At 46.0% G+C, this 19699-nt stretch overlaps 1 protein-coding gene across 2 annotated transcripts in view; it reads left to right on the top strand.

Moving 5' to 3' along the window:
- Window positions 1-19699, top strand: part of AGBL4 (ATP/GTP binding protein like 4) — a 956884-nt gene that overhangs the window by 915939 nt on the left and 21246 nt on the right. For both annotated transcript variants that reach the window (XM_032920116.1, XM_032920115.1), the window contains exon 5: window positions 8963-9059. In XM_032920116.1, the coding sequence (XP_032776007.1) occupies window positions 8963-9059 (97 nt within the window). The remainder of the gene's footprint in view (window positions 1-8962; window positions 9060-19699) is intronic.

The following is a 19699-nucleotide window of genomic DNA, read 5'->3' as shown; positions in this document are numbered from 1 at the left end:
GAAATGAGGTCTTGGTGTTCATGAGCTGATGTCCCTTCTTTCTCATTTTCCTTCATTTAACTCTGGTTGTCCTCTCATCCTTTAGTGCCACTCCATCCCAATCAAGGCACAAAAGATACCTTCATCACTGATTTATCCCTCGAGCTGGATGTGCTCTGCCACCCCATCCTACCCTGGACCTTGCAAAGAGGGCAGGTGCCCTGTCTCTGGTTTGGCCAGGAATAGTTCCCATTGCAAAAACAATCCCCAGATCTTTCTTGTGTTCTGGAAGCCCTGGAAATGTGCCACTCCCAGCAGAGCTTTCTGTTGCCTGCAGCCTACAACACAGCGCCTTATTCTGAATCAATACTTGCAGATACTGAAGATAACTCAGGGAGAGAAATACATTAACATAGCTGAAGAAACAAAGATAATGGTATCTTTTTGTCCTTTTTTTTCCCCTTCCCTCCCTTCCCCCACAAGATAAAATCTTATTTTCTCACCCTGTCCATCCTCATCTCCATGACCTGCACTTAGCAGGGCTGCAGATTCTTGAATTATTTCCCACTTTTCAATAGAGCCTTAAATCCTTTTTAAAAACTGCTTAATTGAAAAATTTCAATCAATCAATTTGCCCCTTCTCTCTCCCCTCTTTCTTGTCTTCCTCCCCTCCCCCAAACAGCCCCATTTGCAGTAAATAATCTGTAGCCAGACTTTCTGCTCTAAAGAAATAAATAATTCCGAATTTGCTGAATCCCACCTGATCTCCCAGCTTTAAATCACTGCACTTTGTACTGAGCTCAGCCAAAATGTTGAACACGCTGAAGCATGACTATTACTTGGAGACTGCAAGTGTTTTTAAAGGTACAGCCTTTGAGGCCATGGTCCTTTCCCCTTCCAAGACAGTCTGAGAGAGGAACTAAACTAATTCCTGAGTATAAGTTGTCTCTTCCCTGCCTTTTACCCCCTAGAAATGCAGGTGTTGCCTTGTCTTGAAGGGACTTACTGAAGCCAGGAGAAATCCAGTGGGTCTTTAAGCAAGTCCTAAATCAGAGGCATCTTGACTGAAACCATCTAGTACCCCTGTACTAAGTCCTTTTTCAGATGGGCGACTTAAGGTACGTTCCAGGAGGTCCTCTGCATCTACTCTGACACTGGAGAGCAAATGCCTGTATTCCCAAGTACAAATAGTTACACTTGGACACAGAAGAGCCTGGGCTATCCCAGCTAGGGATGGAAGGTCCCCCAAAATCACTGTGAGTTTTGGAATCACTGTCAGCATTCTGCAATTCTCTTTATCTTTCTTCTATTCAAAATCTTTAAAGCCAGTTATATGCAGGTTTAGGTCACAAGGGAACACAAACCTTCTGTCTCTTAATTCCATATGTTTCTTAGTGTCTTCTTTTTAGGATTGCTCTTGTCAAAGGTATTGACTATGCCCTGTCTGAAAATGCAAGCTGCAGCTGAAGAGGGAAAATGCAGCATGCAACAGATTACTGATGCCTAGTTATTATTTATACAACTCATGAGCTTCCAACTATTTAGAGATGAAAAATGATTTATCCACACTTTGGAGTGTTGAAACACCCTTTCTGACATTTATCTTGAAACCAATTTTCTGTGGGTGGAGGTGAATGTTATGCACAAAGCTGTGAGTGGAATGCCAAATGGGCACTGTCAGACATGGAACAATGGATGTCATCATGCTTCTGGGCTGAGATGTGAGGGACTAAGAGGATCCCCAAAAAAGTTCATCTGATGATTTCCCAGTATATTTTGGGGGTTTTAATTAGAATTGGAAAGTATTGTACTGTGCTTACATTTCCAACCAAGCTGAAAACAAAAACTGTTAAGACTTAAGTTTTCATACTGTTTTTTCTTTGCGCATTTGACAGCACTCAGCAGTGATAGGAGAAGATTGAGAATGCTGGGTTTTCTTCCCCTCTCCTCATCCCTTTTCGGTATATCAGAGAGAATCAGCTCTGTAATTTTCATTGACTGTGTAAAGAGCTGAGGTCAGCTAATACACAAGGGCTCCTTCCCAGATTTGTCAAGGGACCAGAATTAAACAACAGCAAAGATGAGAAACATTAAAATCACAAGAAGAGACTCATCCTGGTGTTTTTCTGACACTCCAAATAAAGGTCTGTTAGACATTAGTGTGAGACCAGTAAATGCAGGCCCAAATTAATTTTGGGACAATCTGGTAGAAGCTGCTATAATCAGGTTTTAAGTATATAATTTTTAAAGTATACCAACATAAAGAGCAATGCTGATGCAATATTTTAATGAATTAAAATATACTGGTGCTGCAATTCACTCTTTTTGCTGTGAGCTTGGTTCTGACCTCTGTCCCTTAAATAACCTCATCAGGAGTCAGCGCTGCTAAGATACTAAATAAACCATTTTCTTTGGTCATTTTATAGTTTAGGGCAGATTACCATTTACAGGAGGGCCCATTTCCATTTTCCACTGGAGTAGAAGAACCGTAAGATGGATAAAATGTAATTTACACGGTGCAATGTGAAGATAGCATCAAGATAATGGAGCAGCAGCCAGAGGCATCCCTGCAAAACCATGCTCATAGAGCTGGCAACCGGCATGTGGATCCAGAGGTAAAAAAGGGCAGTGGTCCTGTTATGTTTCCAGTGTTGCTTTGGCAGTGTCCAAGACATCTTGCTCCTCTCTGTTTCTGTGCTTAGCCTGAACAGCCTGATTTTCATTTCTCTATCGGTGTGTCTTGAACCCTGTGTTGAACAAAGTGCTCCCTTTTCATGGCCAAATGTGGTAGCAGCTTTGCAGTTCAGTATTGTGTAGAGGTTTTCATCAGTAGCAGGACGTGTGGCTTCTTCACTGGTGTTGCAGAGGGAGAGTTAGGGTACACGGGTGCAAGACCACACTACCCTCAGCTCCCCTTGAGTCTCTGCTGCCCTTCAATGGCAGCACGCCAGCAGGGTCAGGAATGCTTAGCTCCTGTGCAGCATCTCCACCTTCTTGCCTTTTTCTCTCTCTGGCTTGAGATCCCTCCATTCCCCATGCCCAGATGTTAGTTGGGATCTGCTTGTTTCAGTTTAGTTCACCAGAAGGGCAGAAGCAATAGCTGATACTGAAATGAGTTCATGGGAAATACAGCCTGGCCTTTGTAGCACAGTCCCTCTGACAGAGACAAAACAGTGCTCTCCAAGATACCTGTTCTCCAACCTCCTCTTTCAGAGGAGAGAAAATTACAGGCCTCTGATTACTCAGGGAGAAGAGCGCACAACTTCCATCTTCGTAATTTCTTCCACTACAATCAGGCATTTCAGGAAAAGGGCCTGAAAGCCTGAAATAGTCAGTCAGGGATCTTTCCACTCGCTTCCTCCCCTGATAACACACTGGAGAAATAAAAATGAAGACTCGTCATTGCTATTACGTTTCATTTACCAAAAGTAAGTGTCCCATTTGAGATTGGGAACTGAGGCTGTTGGGAATAGAAATACTCTCCTTCAGGAAAGTCCCTTTGCTATTTCCAGACTGGTTGTGTTCAGGGCATTTCTAGATTTTAAAGCTGGACTGTCTGGTTTGCATTTCTCTAGCTTGACCTAGAGAGTACCATGAGAGGGTGATACCAGTAATTCCCACATCAAGCCTGGGTCTTACTCTGAAGCTATGAAAAGCCCTGTTCTCATTGGAAGTGGCAGACTCTCCCCAGAAAGCATGACCACATGCTCCTCACAGCCCTGCAAAACCAACAGCCTGAAGTTGTAGTGCTTGCCTGGCCAGGTCCTGCTCTCTTGGAAGTCAATAGAGAGGACAGGGTAAGACCTATTCCCCCACTCCTTCCTTTTAGAAGCCTCCTCCTCTGATGATTTTGAAATAGGTAACGAGATACACAGGACATTGTGAATCTTGTTTCAATGGAGTGACAGTCTCAGGGAAGGATGCACCATCAGCACTCAGGCTTGCACTGTGATAAATGCAGTTGAAAAGCCACAGAATAGCCCCTCTCCCCCCTCACCTTCCCCTGTCTCTATATTGCCTACACTTTGCTCGAAATGAGCCCCCCAATTAGATGTGATATGGGCACCATCTCTTACTAGATAATCTTGTCAACCGTTCTGAAACGCAACAAGTAACTGGTGAAAACAGCTCTCCTAAAATAGAGGACTAGTTCTGATCAGGCTTGGTGTGATATAACACAGTGGTTTAAGCCATGTAATGCCATTTTCCATTAGAGCTCTTGTTCAAGTCAGGAAGGGGTTTCATCCATTGATGGAAGCTGTTATAAACAGACAAGAAAACCTCATCCATATTTCTCTTGAGAATGTACGAAGCTGACAGTATGCTAGCTGACCACAGCCATCGGGGACTCTCCCACACAAAATAACCCTCTTTTCATAAATAACATGATTGTTGTTGTGGTGGACTGAGATTTGCTGTAGAATTCATTTTTTGTTGAACAAAGAGCTTTTTCTGGTTCTTAATTTGAGCTATTAAAAAGATTCATCTTTTTGTGTCTCATTCTCCCTCCCCTCTTTCTCCCTTTCCTACATTTTTTTTTTTTTCCTTCCTCTCTGTCTGTCTTTAGGATAACTTAAAGCTGTTTGTCTGAAACAAAAGACTTGCACGGGTCTGGTCAGTGGTGCCTCTGGATTGAATGGTCACGACTTCAAATCCTGTTTAGGACTAAACTTGGACGAGTTCCATAAGCTAATAACCCAATGCAGTGTTTCAAATTGATGGAGGTGCTGTCCTCTAGATGAGACATAAAACCAGAGATCCAATCTGCTTGGCACAGACCCCACAGGACTTATCAAAGATGAGTGGGGGCTGCTAACTGTTTTGCCCTTGTCAAATCCTTACCACCACCACAGCTTCTCTTCCTGTTCCAAAGCAATGACACTGGACCTTAGAAAAACGAGATGGCGAATTTGAAGGAGCCATCCTTTTCCTAATTATTTAAAGCAGTTTGCAGCGTCTGGCAAAAGGGGAGAAAAAGAGATAATCCACTCACTTGAAAGTGGAATGACCCTGAATTTCAAAAAGCAAAACAAAAGCGGGCGAATGGTGCCACCATGCTCTGCAGCAGAGACATTATTAAATGATCAGTGAGCTATTAAAGCAGCAACATTTAGTACCTCCCCTAATGACTTGTACTGCTAACTGGTTTCCAAATTGAGATTTTTATTGCCTCCATGCACAGACAGAACAAGGCTGTGTTTGTGCTTCTAGAAGCTCCAGCTTAAGCAGACTGTTCACAATAGGATCGACGAATCCTAGTTGAAAACTAGTAATGGCTTATGAGATTCCCTGTGCCTTTGCCCTGTTTTCTTATCACGGCCAGAAGCTTTGGGGTGTGAGGCATGGCAGGGATCATAAATATGGGGATTTTGCAGAGATCCCGGCATGATTTTTGAACTTCCCAACATCTGTGAAATTTGGCAGAGTTGTGCACAGACTGTCCTGAAATCTCCCCAAAACCACTGATGCTATTCAGAGTGAATGCTGTGAGAGCAGCATTTGCAGGAGGGACCTTGGGCACACTAGTCTCCACCTCCAGGTAGAAATATGGAGCATGGAATGGAGGAAGCAGTCTATGGAGGACGGAGAGGAAAGGGAATTGCAGACAGTAGTGAAGGTGAAGATTCACCCAGATGTTTCCACCATGACTCTCCCAAATGGATTTCTAGTGTCTCATATGAGCTGAGCTCCCGCAATGCGAATAGTTGGGAAACAGCTTTCTGTCAAGCGCGGTTCAAGCAAGGTAGGGACTTCCTGTGGGCGAAAGCACAACGTGTAATGGCAGGAAGGAACCTGGTTTAAAACCAATCAACCAAACAATCCACCCACCAAATGTGGGTTCTGGTTGTAGCTGCACTTATTTATGTGTTTATGATATCTTGTAGGCCAAGTGGAATCTGGGTGTTCCATGCACCTGAATTAAACGCAAATATTATTGCTTTGATTTGTTTTTCTCCACTGGTTCTGCACACATGTGCTGCCTGCACTTGCTGAGTGAGTCAGGCCATTCTTCGCCCAAGCAAGGCAGTCAGAGGGAGAGACTGTTATGCTGTTTCTGGTTTTTATATATCAGGTGCCTGATTTCCATGACAGAAACTGCTCACCTTTTGCAGAGGCAGCAGGCAAAGCAGAGGGCGTACGATGGCTCTAGAGACTAGTATTAGAACATGCACTTTTTTATCTCATGCTGGTTCAAGTCTCCTTCCATCAATGCTGACTGCAAGTTGTCCCCATTTTGTGAGTTTTCAGTGGCTGCATGTGGCACAGGTTTGCATTTCCAGTGTCTTCCCAGTGCCCATCTACCTGTGTGTCTATGCTTTGCAAAATGCCTCTATCTTTCCTGGTAATCTTGGCAAACAGAAGGTCTGTGTGGGCAGCAAAACCTGTTAAGAAGTGTAGAAAAACAGGGTGAAATAGCCTTGGAGGCCCTTCACTTCCTTCATGCAGGACCAGTTAGATTTAAACCAGCTGTGTCAACTGTGTGTTTAACCTGTTCTTGAAGACCTCTGGGCTGGAGAATTCCAGATGTGCTAAGGCAGGTTATTCCAGTGGTTAACTGTCCCTACCTTTAGAAAGCTGTTCCTAAAAACCTAAGTTCAGCAGTAGAACTGGATTCCTGCAGGTCAGGGTTAAGGCAGAGTTGTAAGGCACCATGTAGGAGCTCAGGCAGCCACTTCCTCGGCTGCACCCACTCTTATCAAAAGGCTTCCTCCCCTGGAACAGCAGGTTAGGTGTTTGCCATTGTGCAAACACAAGGAGCAGGATAGAGAGAAAGAAAAGGGCAGCAGGGCCACTTCTGGCAGAGGGGCCTTCCAAGATTGGCAGTGACAAAATGTCCTAGAGACTTTACTGAGTCCAATTACCACTTTATGTCTTTAAAGTGCCAAGTAAATGAAAGAAACTACAAGATCAAGCCGTGTTAGTCTCCTCAAGCCCTTCAATGTTTGACAGCCCTCTCCTCTCTCACTTTCTCAGACTACTTTGAACTCTTAACCTCTGCCGCTGCTTTGAGTTCACATCTGCAGACACCAAGCTAACCCCAGCCACCCCCAAATTCCAGTCACAATCACAAAACACTTTCAAAGCAATGCTGCCCTCCCTCGAACGGATAAACTTTCAGCTCTCTCCAACTTCCTCAACTTCCATGCACGTACGGTTAGTCTCATCCGTCAGTGCTGGCAGGCTGCAGGGGAGCTTACTGGGTACTGCTGCAGCCCTGAAACAGCCGGTGCTGTTTCACACAACCAGCTATCCCTGTCCACGCAGACAACAGCCGTGAACACCAGCTGTTCGGGCTCTGCTGTGCTCTTGGGCAGAAGAATACAGATGCCTGCAGCACATATGGTATCAGGATCGCAACAATAGCATATCAGGATAGACCCTGAAACAGAAGGGACAGATCCATGTAACCATCCTCAGACAGCAGTGGGAGCTGGAAAAGTGGGACCAGATCACTGGAGAGAAAAGCAGTGTCAGGAGTCACCCTCAGCCACTAGGACTGGGCTTGACTGCAGTGCCAGCAGTGCTGGTGGATGGCTTTTTGCCATACTAGAGCTAAAGACTGAGTCATATCAGTTCAACCTCCCCTTTAAATAAATAAATAAATGAGAAAGAGATCTCGGAGTGATGCCTGAACCTGATGTCTCATGCTCACTTGTTTTGATGTGTCTAATGTAAGTGGGTGGGTAATAAAAGCTTCGTTTAGAAGCCAGCATCTTCACAGGCACTGCTGGAAGCTCCTGGGATGCTGCACTTCTGGAATTTTCTTCTAATGGAAACATCAGCAGATAACTATTGATAAAGCGGAACATGCACACGAAACAACGCAGCAGCAGTTTATTTTCCTGGACTTCTTGGTGTCGGATGCAGAGGTGTATTTAGACTCCTTAGGCTATGTACCCACCTCACCTATTGCATCAGCGCTCCTGAAATGGCCATTATGGTGACCATTTGGGTCCGTGTCCTGGAGAAGTACGTGGTTACTGTAGCATGGGTAGACACCAGTTCAAAATAGGCAAATAAAGGAGACAGCCCCCATAATACAGCTGTGAATAATGGCATGGACTGCATTTCTCCGAGTTGGACATCACCCTGTAGATGCTAAGCAGCTGATACTCTGTAACAGGCAGACCTAGTGCTGACGTTTCACGCGAGCAGGAGATTCACCCCATGGGTATGTTGTCTAGGATGTTATTTTTCAGTGCATTCCCAGGTGATTCAGCTTCTTTTTAGGCAACTGAGTCTTCAAGAAGGTCTGGTTCCTGTGCCTGCGAGGTCTCTGTGGCAGCTCTGTCGTAGCACCTGCCTAGTGTTGGGCTTAGGGTTAACTGAAAGAGGAATTGTGGCTAGTGAGAAGACCCCCTGGAGTTACTGCTGACATCCTTAAGGTGACATCCTTAAGTCTACTGTCCTTCCAGTTAGTGCTAAAATGACCATTTCAGGTCCTGAATACAGCACAGACAAAGAACTGTCTTTTCTCCGAGGACAGACAGCATGGGAGTCAGTGCTAAAGGTTTGGATGGCTTTGGCTTTAGTCCTAACCTTGAGTTTGTACACTGGTCCACGACTGGTTCATACCATGACATTGCTGGCGTTGTTTCCTGGATACAAACACAGAAACACTGCCTATATCCAAACATTTTTAGGTAATTATTTTCCCTGAACATGGAAACTGGAGAGCCCCTTTTGTCTAGCGTATTACTTCATAACAACCACAGGGATCTGCAACCATGCGTGGGGGGAAAGGGAGATTGCTTCCTCATGTCTGTGGTTTTATGCAGCATCTGCCTGTGAAAACAAGAAGCAAAGACGATGACCCCCCACTTTATTTGCTTGTGTAAGTCATTTTGCCTGAAGCCTAAGCACTGTGGGATGGTTAACGTAAAACTTGCTCATGCATCAAATAGCAGTAATTTACCTTTAGACTCTGCTTTTTATTATTATTAATTATTTCAAAAAATGTTCCTTAATTAAAAACTCACAGATATGAAGCTTGGAAGAAATGTGGCCAGGACGTTCTTGGATTACTACAGGCTGAACTCCTTGGTGGAGAGACCACTAGCACCGACTCCTAAAACTCGGTAGGTCAGAAAGCAATTTCTCTTGCTTTAGCAGGGCTGCTTTTTTAATACCTTTCATGACTAAACTTCAGTGCTACAGAATTGTAGCTTTATAATAAGTGTGCTAGTCTAACTGTGCTTATTTTATTGAAATTCCATTCGGAAATAAAGCATTTATGATCAGGAAAGATACCTGGTTTATGTCTGAAAAAAATATTCAGAGGATTTTGGAGATATCAATATCTTCTCTGAATTCTGTCTGCTGCACACCAATCTCACACCAGCATCTCTAATGGACTTACCCTTCATTTATCTCCTGAGAGTGAGAGGAAAATCAGACCCCCTTTATTTCAAAAAGTTTTAATTCTGGAAGTGAAAACTTTTGCAGTGCTTCAGGAAATTACTGTGCTAAAGGCAGGGTTCTTCATCTCCCCTTAGACCTGATGCAGTGTTGGCAGCCAGATGGCAGGTTCTGTCTGCCAATCCAACTGGGACCCTTTACCTAGTGATCCTCTCTCACTGTTAAGTCCTTACTCCAGCTTTACAACCAGTTCAGTGGATGTTTGGACAAAGCAAAGTCTTTTTGGATGTGAAAGAAGGCACTGGTGAGCAATGCACAGAGGTGTGAACAGAGGGTTTGAAATGCCCAAGCTTGAATCCCTGCAGTGCTGCTGGCTGTGTGTCTGGTATTGGCCAACTAGTGTCCATTCAGTGTCTCTTAGCTTGTGTGAGGAGCAGTGGAGATATCACTGAACCATTTGTTTAGAACCGCCATTGCTTGAACAGGCAACGCTGGGTACTAACGTGAGGAGGGGAGCAGAACAGGAATCAAGAGCTCCTGTTTCATGGGAAACACCATATCCAGAATTCACCTCTGTTCTGAGAAGATAACAATAATACCTCCAAACTCAAAATTTCCAATGAAATGCATTTGGGCCAATTGGAATATTTCATTTGGCTTTCAACTCTTAATAGCACAACTAAATATAGTTTATATTCTGCAGTGGAAAAGCCAATTTCAAATTGGCAAGGGAGGCAGCTGAGCCTTGAAATTCACTCCCTTCTTCTCCCCACTTTCCCCCCACTCCCAGCTTAAAAAAAGTACCTGTGGGAACAGTTGCTTTTTGGCAAAGGAACACTTTCCTACTGAAGATTTCCTAGTGATGCCTAAGATGGATGTCACAAATATCAGCCCAGACCACACAGCAATTGCTGGAGTTCCTTCTGCAGCCTTTAAAATATCCTATCAGTGCATCCATTCTGGCAGCTCCTTATATATGTGGTCAGAGCCAGTCTGACTGCGTTAGGTATTTAAATGCCCTGCTTTGAGTCCATCTCCCTTTCCCTGTCCGTGATCTTGACAAAACAGTTTAGGCTGGCTCAAGGAGGATTGTCAGCGCTGCGGTTCTGAATGTTCTTATCTGCACAGACCTGCAGGGTTAGTAGAGAAAAAGCATCCAGCATCTTCCTCTCCTCCGGAAATTGAATGTATCATTTCTCTCAGACTCCCAGGGGCCACAGCCTCCAAGGCTAAAAACCCACAACTATTACTGAACCTAATTACCACCTGACAGCAAAGTGCTTTTCCAAAGCATCATTCAGTTACCTCATCAAAAGGAATGTTTGTTTGCTTTCTTCATTTTAAATTAAAGAACCACTGACACTGGTAACTGAAGCATTTTAATCTCATCAAATATCCATGTCCATCTCTATAGAGACAGCCACGCCAGCAAGGAAAGATATACATCTATAATCGGGTTGCACAGAGCAGATTTTTCTCGTTCCCCCACCAGAGCCTAATGGGGTGAGGGATCTTTTGTTTAGGGAGTGCTACCTTGCAGTAAAATCCTAAAGACAGTAAATGTTCAGCCCAAAGCCAACAGATGTTTAAGGAATAGATTTTTTAAGATTGACACTGTTAATTTCCTGATTTCAAATACTGTCTTTTCCCTATAAGTAGACAAATGTCTTCTATTTGTATCCCAGGCTTTGTCACCCGACATTTGATCAGAGCCTGTGTGTATCTATGTATCTATTTATCTATCTATCTGTATATATATAAAAAATGTACATCAATGAAATGAAATTGTTCTTAGAAGCTGTCACGTTAACTGTAAACTTGTCCAAAGAAAAATCTTGCAAACCGCTGGGAAACAGAAGGGAGATGGCTGTGGCTTTAAATATGCCTTGGCTGAGCCATGGCACTAGGAAAGGATTGGAATATGTAAAATGATACTAAATATCTGTGTAATCAGGACTAATTATATGGCATGGTTGTTAGCTTGAAACAGGACATGTTGTGCCCACAGTTTATGAAAATATATTAAAACATTACCAGATTCCACATCCTTATTGAAAGAAAGCTGCAGAGTTAATAAACGTGTAAGGGACAACTAATTGGCTGCTTTGTCCCAGCCTACTACAGGCAGAACAATTTCCGTTTGAAGGAATTAGTGCAGCCAAAATGTGTTATAACGATAGCCCTGGAAATAGCAACAACCTGCAGCGCTTCCAGAGCACATCTGACTGAATGATCTCAAAGAAGGAAATGTTCGCGTTAGTATCACCATGTTCCAGAGAAGGAAATTGAAGCACAGAAAGGGAAAGACAGTCCTCAGGGTCAGAAATGTGGCTGGTACCTGAATTCAAGGCATCTTTAAAGAGCTTAGGCCATGCAGTCAGGCTGCCTGACAACAGCCATCCTAGAGCATAGGCAATGTGGGCAGTTCAGTGGGGACTGAATTAGGATCATCTGGAGCAAGAGGTAAGAACTGATGCATCTCTGGTTACAGAGCCAAGTTTGAGGCTGGGGCTGGCATACCATCTTCTGTCCCATACACTTGTGCAGCTTATTTCAAGAGGTAAGGAGAAACAGCTGTATCTGCATAAGGTGCTTATGTGCCTGTAAGTGAATCCAGCTGGTCTGCTGGACCTGTGGTTAAATTCCATCTGCCCTTGTCTATAGAAGCCCCTAGGACAAATGTCCCCTGTAGATGAGTCTTCACTTCTTTGCTGTGGAACTGCGTCCACCACTCTCCTGGGAGTCAGGCTCCAACAGCTTCCCAACAGCCCACCATGAAAGTGAGGTTATGGCTGGAACCTCAACTATTTGCTGAGCCATCCAATGTAGGGGCACCAGGGGAGCTGTGATTTGTCCCTGAATGGGTGGTTGCTAGAAATTAATGTTAAAGTCATCATTGTGATGTGGTGGTCTCTGAAGGGTTGCGGTGAGCGCCTAACTCTGCACTGAGCAACCCTGTTGCCTCACCAGCGAGAGGATGTGTTCACAGTTGCAGACCATAGACATAAAGCTTAGAAGCTTCTGCTCCCTCTGTAACCAAAGGAATCTTTGGGCAAACCTCAAGTGCCCAAGTAGCTCAGATCCCTGAAAAGACCTCTGGTCTGTGCACTGACTCTGTAGAGAGGCCAAATATTAAAATGAAATGCTTAAAGGGTTTTTTTCAGCACTGGCTTAACTTCTTAGACAGTTCTTTCTTTACCTCCTCGCTGTCCAGCATGGTTATTCTCCCATGCAGCTCATCCAGTCCCTCCCAGAACCCTTCAGCCCCTTTCCTCCAGTTCCCCAGGAGCTCAGCCCACTGGCCATGCAGGGTTGCCCACAGCCTGCAAGAGAAGGTCAGGACTTGTTTCAAACAGTAACCCCAATGTGTCCTGCAGCCCTCATCCTGGGAAGACCCTGCAATCTCAAACAAACATCCAGTTCAGAAAGATACTGTCTGTTGTTATCAGAATGCTAAGCAACTATTTTCCTGAAGGTGATGTGTCTGCAGCAAGATAGGAAAGCATCAGTGACTCAGCTGGGGAGGGCAGGAAGGTTAGAATAGTTTCCTATGGGAGCTAATGAATTAAAAGCCTTGCTGAAAATGCTGGGCATTTTCTGGAGTGACAAGCCAGTAGGACTATGAATTTCTGACAAGAGCAAAAGAGACCTCTGTGCTGCCTACAGAAGCTGCTGGAGAGTGCTACCACTTATGCTTCAGAGAGGCTCAGGAAAGTCCATCCTGGACACAAAGACACAGAGGTTGGGTTAAGTGGACCCAATCACTGAGGCTGCGTTAAGTGGACACAGAGCATGAGAGTGCAGTGCAGAAAGGGGTTGTTGGGTGGCAATGAAGGTTCATGCCCTTCCTCTCATTACTGTCATTTTTTAAGCTGCTTGGTGACCAGCAAATTCTGCTCCCACTGCAGAAAAGCAGTGGGAAAGCATTTGAGTGGGGCTCCCTTTGATGCTGCATGTGGCTCAGGGAGCTCTTCCTCTTAGAGAGCCTCTGTCCTGCACTCACCTCTTTCTACTTGTGCCAGAGTAAAGGTTAAGATTACTTAGGTTGAAAGTGTCCTCCACTAAATGTCCTCCACTAAAATCATAGGTAAAAGGTGAGAAATTTGTAAGAGATTAAGAGAAAGCAGAGCACAGCTGTTACAAGGAATGGTTAAGATAGGTAAACAGAAGTTTTGCTGGAAAATTCACACACACCAGTCACCTTGCACTGCCTTAAGTCCACCCTTTGCCCATATCAGCGTTGCTCTATTCTTTCACTCTGGCTCACCTACAGAGCCCTGCTCCAGCACAGCATCAGCAAAGGAGCTGTTGACTCTTTAAACCATGGGCATTTTTTCTCTGAAAGCCACCAGTTCCATGTTTCTCATTTTCTGGACACACTGGAGTTCAAATTATAGTAGTGCTGAGTGCTTATAGCTGAGGTTGGGGGCTTTGAACAGACACAATGTGGGTACCAAAGCTTGTGACAGGGCTGGAAGGCATGTCCTGTAAGGAGCGGCTGAGGACACCGGGTTTGTCTGCTTCGGAGAAACGGAGGCTGAGGGATGACCTCATTGCTCTCTACAGCTCTTCCCAAGGAGGGGAAGTGGAGAGGGAGGTGCTGATCTCTTCTCGCTGGGATCCATTGATAGGACATGTGGGAATGGTTCAGAGCTGCGCCTGGGGTGATTTAGAGTAGACGTCAGGAAGCATTTCTTTACCTAGAGGGTGGCCAAAAACAGGAACAGGCTTCCTGGGGAGGTGACCAATGCCCTGTGCCCATCAGTGTTTCAGAGGCATTTGGTCAACATCCTTAATAACATGCTTTAACTTTCGACCAGCCCCGAAGTGGTCAAGCAGTTGGACTTGATGATCATTGTAGGTCTCTCCCAACTCCCAGTGCTTTTCTCACTACTTCCTTCTTTCCCTAACAGTACATGCTGAGGAAATTCTGGATGACATTTCTTCCCAGCCTGGCACTAGCGGAAGGGATTGAATGGGTATCATGTCCCATCATAAGCATTGGGTCTGTCAGTCTGTGGGAAGGAGGCCTGTGGCTTCTGATGGGGGTGAGAGATGTAGATTGTCTCTGGATGATTTGAGCATCTGAACAGATTTGCAAAAAACATGTGTGAACTGGTGTTTGAAACTCTTCTGTGTTCATCCAGTTTATTTGGGTTTCCACAGGATAGCGAAAGACCACGTCTCTGACATCAGTGAGGCTCAAAGATCAAGCCCTCAGCCTAAAGCAGGGTGTGTTCCTGAATTAAATGATTGCAGATCTTGTTTATGCAGGCAATACCTGCTCATTTCCTTGTGATTTCCCCCCACTCCCAACCCCACTCCTCCCCCAAATACTGGTTTTTAAAAATGCCTAAATTGTTTCTTTTGGAGAAACGTAACAAAACACAAGAGCCTGAGAACACCACCACTCCATCAGGAGTCCACCTGGCCCAACACTCTCTCTCCAGTGGCACCCCATACGTGTCTAAAGGAAGTATACGAGGAGCGCAGGTCTAGTTCTGTGAGGGTCCAGAACGTGTTCATAGGCCTCAATGCCTGGGGCTGGCCTCCCTTGGGACCTGCACTGCAGATCACCCCTCGGACCTACGTCAGAGGTTGTCATGCAGAACTATATGCATAACATACCACAGGTGTTCTATTCTGTTCCGTTCTGTTCCATTCCCTTCTGTTCTATTCCATTCCATTCCCTGCACTCACAATGGGTTGTATAATGATGACACCATCATTTATCTGAAATGCCAAGGGGTTTTCAGCACCAAAAACATTTTCAAAGACACAAATCAGAAAGGTTACAGGTGGAAAGAATATTTTATTTATTTATAAAGTTCTTTAATTTATCTTATTTTAATTTAGCTCAGTTTAGTTTAGCTTAGTTTAGTTAATTTTAGCCTAGTTTAGTTTAGATTCCATTTTCTTTTTCTAAATCTTGCAGAGCTGATGCTCACAAGCACTAACACGATGCACATACATAGCCAGCAACAGGCTGACACATCCTTCAGTTTAGCTTGAAAAAACATCCCTTGCAGCCTGACAAAGGAAAGCCAGGGCAGGAGCGGTGCCGTGGTGGTGCGAGAGCAGTGCAGGAACCCAGCCAGAATGGGCTGGGGAAGACCTGTCAAGGGGGGATGCTCAATGCTACAGAGGACAGCAGCAAGTCCCGGGGCCACGCTGGGGCCACCCTTGGAGTCCAGAAGGCTGCCTCCCCCAGATGTGGGGCACGAGGGCCAGCTGCATGGAGCACGAGCAGCTGCCTTTGGGCCACAATGACCCAAAGGAGCCCCATGAAGGGGCTGTGCTCGGCTGCGGAGGAGGCAAAAAACCCCGGGGACACTTGCTAGTCCACCCTGGGGGCAAAAAAGCCTTCCTCCCCCAGCTGCAGGACACGAGGGGCCACCTTCGTGGTGCATGAGCGCCAGGCGATAACCAAGCCAGAATGGACCGAGGAGCCCTGACAAGTGGTCATGCTCAGTGCTCAGAGGAAGGCAAAAAACCCCCGGGGACCGATGCCAATCTGCCCCGGGGGAAAATTCCTTCCTGACCCCAGCGCTGGCGATCGGCTACTCCCTGAGCATATGAGCAAGACCTGCTTCTGGTCCACGGGCTGGTTATGGCTCTTGGGGAACACTGGCACTGCCTTTTCTGTCTCCACCTGCAGCCATCTCAGGGGCTTCCAAGAATAGCAAAGTGCCGCTGGCATGATCAACCCTGGGGGCAAGAATCCTTCCTGTGCCGGGCAGTGGGAGCTCCAAAGCGCTGGGGGAGGGCACTGGCCATCCGTGGATCCTATTTCTTATGGCTGCTGCCACGATCTCCCCAGAAGATGAGGACGGTGAGCTCCCCGAAGACTGAAGCGGGATTTCCATCCATCCAATGAGCTCTGAGTGTGGCTCCTCCGGGAGCTGGAATTGCAGCAGAGAACCTCCAGCAGCTTCGGGCAGTCTTCTCCCCTCAGCCCCTCCAAGTAAATCCACTGTGCCTCAAGGAATTCCTCTTGGGTGCCTTCAGCCTGCCAGCTCTGTCCTGGTGGCAAAGCCGGCAGTCTGGCAGTGGGACACGGGAGGATGCTGCCTTATACTGCCCCAGAGCATTGTGATGCTGCGTTGGCGGGTGGTGGCACTATGACACGGGGATGACGAGGCTCCCACAGCCCTGCCCACCACAGCCCTGCTGCTGCCCCTGCGCCCAGCATCCCTTGGAGAAAGGCCTTTGGGGTGCTGGCCCTGAGGCAGTGCCTGTGCCCAGGAGGCCCAGGGGGATGTCCCTGCCCATGGCGGCCGCACACTGGGCACTGCTGCTGGGTGTCTCTGTGAATTAATCCCTATGTTCAGACTGTATCAATAAAGGCATTTATACCACATACAGTCATTTGACTGTGGCAATCCCAGAGGTGAAAGAAAGGACTTTTGGTTCCCTCTGCACGAACTTTGCAGAAACGTAAAGAGCATACAGGATTTCCTCACCATTCCTTATCAATACACCAGGTGGCACTTGCTACTGTGCTGCTTATGGTGAGGTCTTCTTCTTGGAAAGAAGAATTTAAGAAATCTCTTCAGCATTTGTTACACAGGGTGTTTAGATATTTGCTTGTGTTTATTAACACTCATGTGCCTAGTTTGGGGGTTTACCCCCTCACAGGGACTGTGAGAGCGAAGACCTTAGGCCCACTGTAGGAGAGGATCAGATTTGAGATCATCTTAAGAACCTGGATGTGCACAAGTCCATGGGACCTGATGAAATCCTTTCATGGGTCCTGAAGGAGCTGGCAAATGAAGTTGCTAAGCCACTGTCCATCATATTTGAAAAATCATGGCAGTCAGGTGAAGTTCCTGATCACTGGAAAAAGGGAAATATAACCCCCACTTTCAAGAAGGGGAAAATGGAAGACCCAGGGAACTACAGACCAGTCAGTCTCACCTCTGTGCCTGGCAAAATCTTGGAGCAGATTCTCTTGGAAAGCATGCTAAGGCACATGAAAAACAACGAGGTGGTTGGTCTTCCAGTATCTGAAGGGGGCCTACAAGGATGCTGGGGAGGGACTGCTCATCAGGGACTTCAGTGATTGGACAAGGGGTAATGGCTTCAAACTTAAACAGGGGAAGTTTAGGTTAGATATAAGGAAGAAGTTCTTTACTGTGAGGGTGGTGAGGCACTGGCATGGGCTGCCCAAGGAAGTTGTGAATGCTCCATCCCTGGCAGTGTTCAAGGCCAGGTTGGACAGGGTCTTGGGTGACATGGTCTAGTGTGAGGTGTCCCTGCCCATGGCAGGGGGTTGGAACTAGATGATCTTAAGGTCCTTTCCAACCCTAAGTATTCTACGATTCTATGATTCTACCCTGAAAATCACACCTGGGCCTCACTAGTGGAGCATCCTGCAACTCATGTCTGCCCACGTTTTCCTGTAGGTAAAACTCCTGCTCACAGGAGTGTTGGAAAAGCAATTCCTTCCTGTGCGGGAAGCTCACAGTTGCTGCACTGATACACATGAGAGAGAAGTCCAGGAGAAGATGAATAATTCTGTCTAAAAGCAGGGGTTTGATGGCATGCAGCAAATAATGCCTGGGGCCACACACTGAACAAAAAAGGACAGGACAAAATATTGACCAGCCCTTCATTAATCGCTGTCTGTCCACTGTGTCCTGAATGAAGCAGTAGTATTGTTGAAGGAAAAGTAGGATGTGATGAGGTAATTAAAGACCACATCAGAAGGCATATCCGCCAGGAGGCTGAATTAAAATTGCTCTGACAGCCTTTATTCTGGCAATTCTTCCTTTTGCTGCTTGACTTTGCAGCCTTAATGATGATGTATGAGTGCACAGCTGCATATCCAAGAGGCTGGATAGGCCCACGGGACTGTCCCGTCATCCTCAGAGGTGATGGGCACCTTCATCAGCATCACACTGGGTGGAGCTGGGGAATGTCTTCCTGTGTATGGGCACAGTCTGATCAACGGCACTTTGGCCAGGGCAACTCAGCCTTTCAAGTTCTGAGATCCATATCGACACTAAAGAGCTGTGTCCTGAGGTCGTGTGGTCTTACAGACTCAGGTTGCTACCATGAAGGGATTTGCTGCTTTCTGGCATGTGCTGTGTGTGGGTCTGGGATGTTCATCCCAGTCTGCTTCTTCCTTTGTTTCAGAAAAACTCCTCTCTACCCTTTTAAGCTCTGCCTTCAGGATTTTTGAGGTTTCACCTACATCTGGTAATGCTTTCTTTGACCTGGCCATGACTGACATGAGAGCTGGGAGTGAAGCTTTACATAGATGGCTGCTCCCTGTAATTCTCTAGGGGCTGTGTTACTGCCATCCCCAGCTCACTTCTCCCAAACTTAAATCATTGCCTTGTCATCTCCCCACCACCACCATTTTCAGTGGCAAAGAGGGGAGCAGAGTCTAATAAACAGAAAAAATGTTCTAGATTGAACTCAGAGATCTGAAATACTCACAGCTTCCAGGGCACAGTAGCACTGCAATGCCGTGGAAGTGAGGGAAAGGAAAATCAGGCACCTTTTTTTCTCACGACTTCTTTCACATGGAAGGAGATGTTGCTGACCATCTTTGAGCCAGTCATTTCTTGGGCATAAGTGTATAAACCTGTGTTACTATAGCAAAATATAGCCCAGTTAGCAAACTGGTTTGAATGAAATGTCTGTGTGTGCCAAACATTCTCCAACCACGTGGGCAAGGAGGCTGCTCAGACTTCAGCTGCACATTTCAGCCACATTGAGAGGCTACCACTGCCACTAAGAGCAAATTCAGTGTCTCCATATTTTTTAATTTTGGGTTTTTTTTTTTTTTTTTTGTTATTTCAAAATAAAACTCACTTGGGTCTTCAAGGAGAAGTTCCCAGGGCAATCCTGAAGACATTTGTGGGTCTGGCCATTCCTCTTGCCCACAGAGGATACACACAGGCTCCTCACCTCCCCAGGCTACTTGTAACAGCAGCAGCTCATCCTGCTATGCCCCTGAGGGAGTGAAGTCCCAGGGCACCAAACCAGTGCCAGTATCGTGAATGCTACTGTCAAAGCCTCTTGAATTGTGCAGACACAGCAAAGTAATGGTTTGTTCCACATCCTCTAGTGCTGCTCCAGAGAAAGGTCAGCAAAACCACTTAAAATTTGTAGAGAAAGGAGGAAACGAAATCTTGGCTCCCTTGGAGGCAGGATTTCAGCTTATTTCAGGGATTTCACCGGGACCTGGCGCATGGGGTGCCCTATGGCAGTGTTGCTTTTGTATGGACAAGTGGGACCAGACTGTGTTTAGAAGCCTTCCTTATGTTACTGGTAGGGCTGCACAGGTGCACCTACCAGCTAGCACAGAAACATCTCGCAGCCAGAGCTCCCTGCGTGTTCAAACAGTGCA

This window comes from Strigops habroptila, chromosome 8 (assembly GCF_004027225.2).
Source record: "Strigops habroptila isolate Jane chromosome 8, bStrHab1.2.pri, whole genome shotgun sequence".
Classification (NCBI taxonomy): domain Eukaryota; kingdom Metazoa; phylum Chordata; class Aves; order Psittaciformes; family Psittacidae; genus Strigops; species Strigops habroptila.
This window is presented reverse-complemented; position numbering and strand designations above follow the sequence as displayed.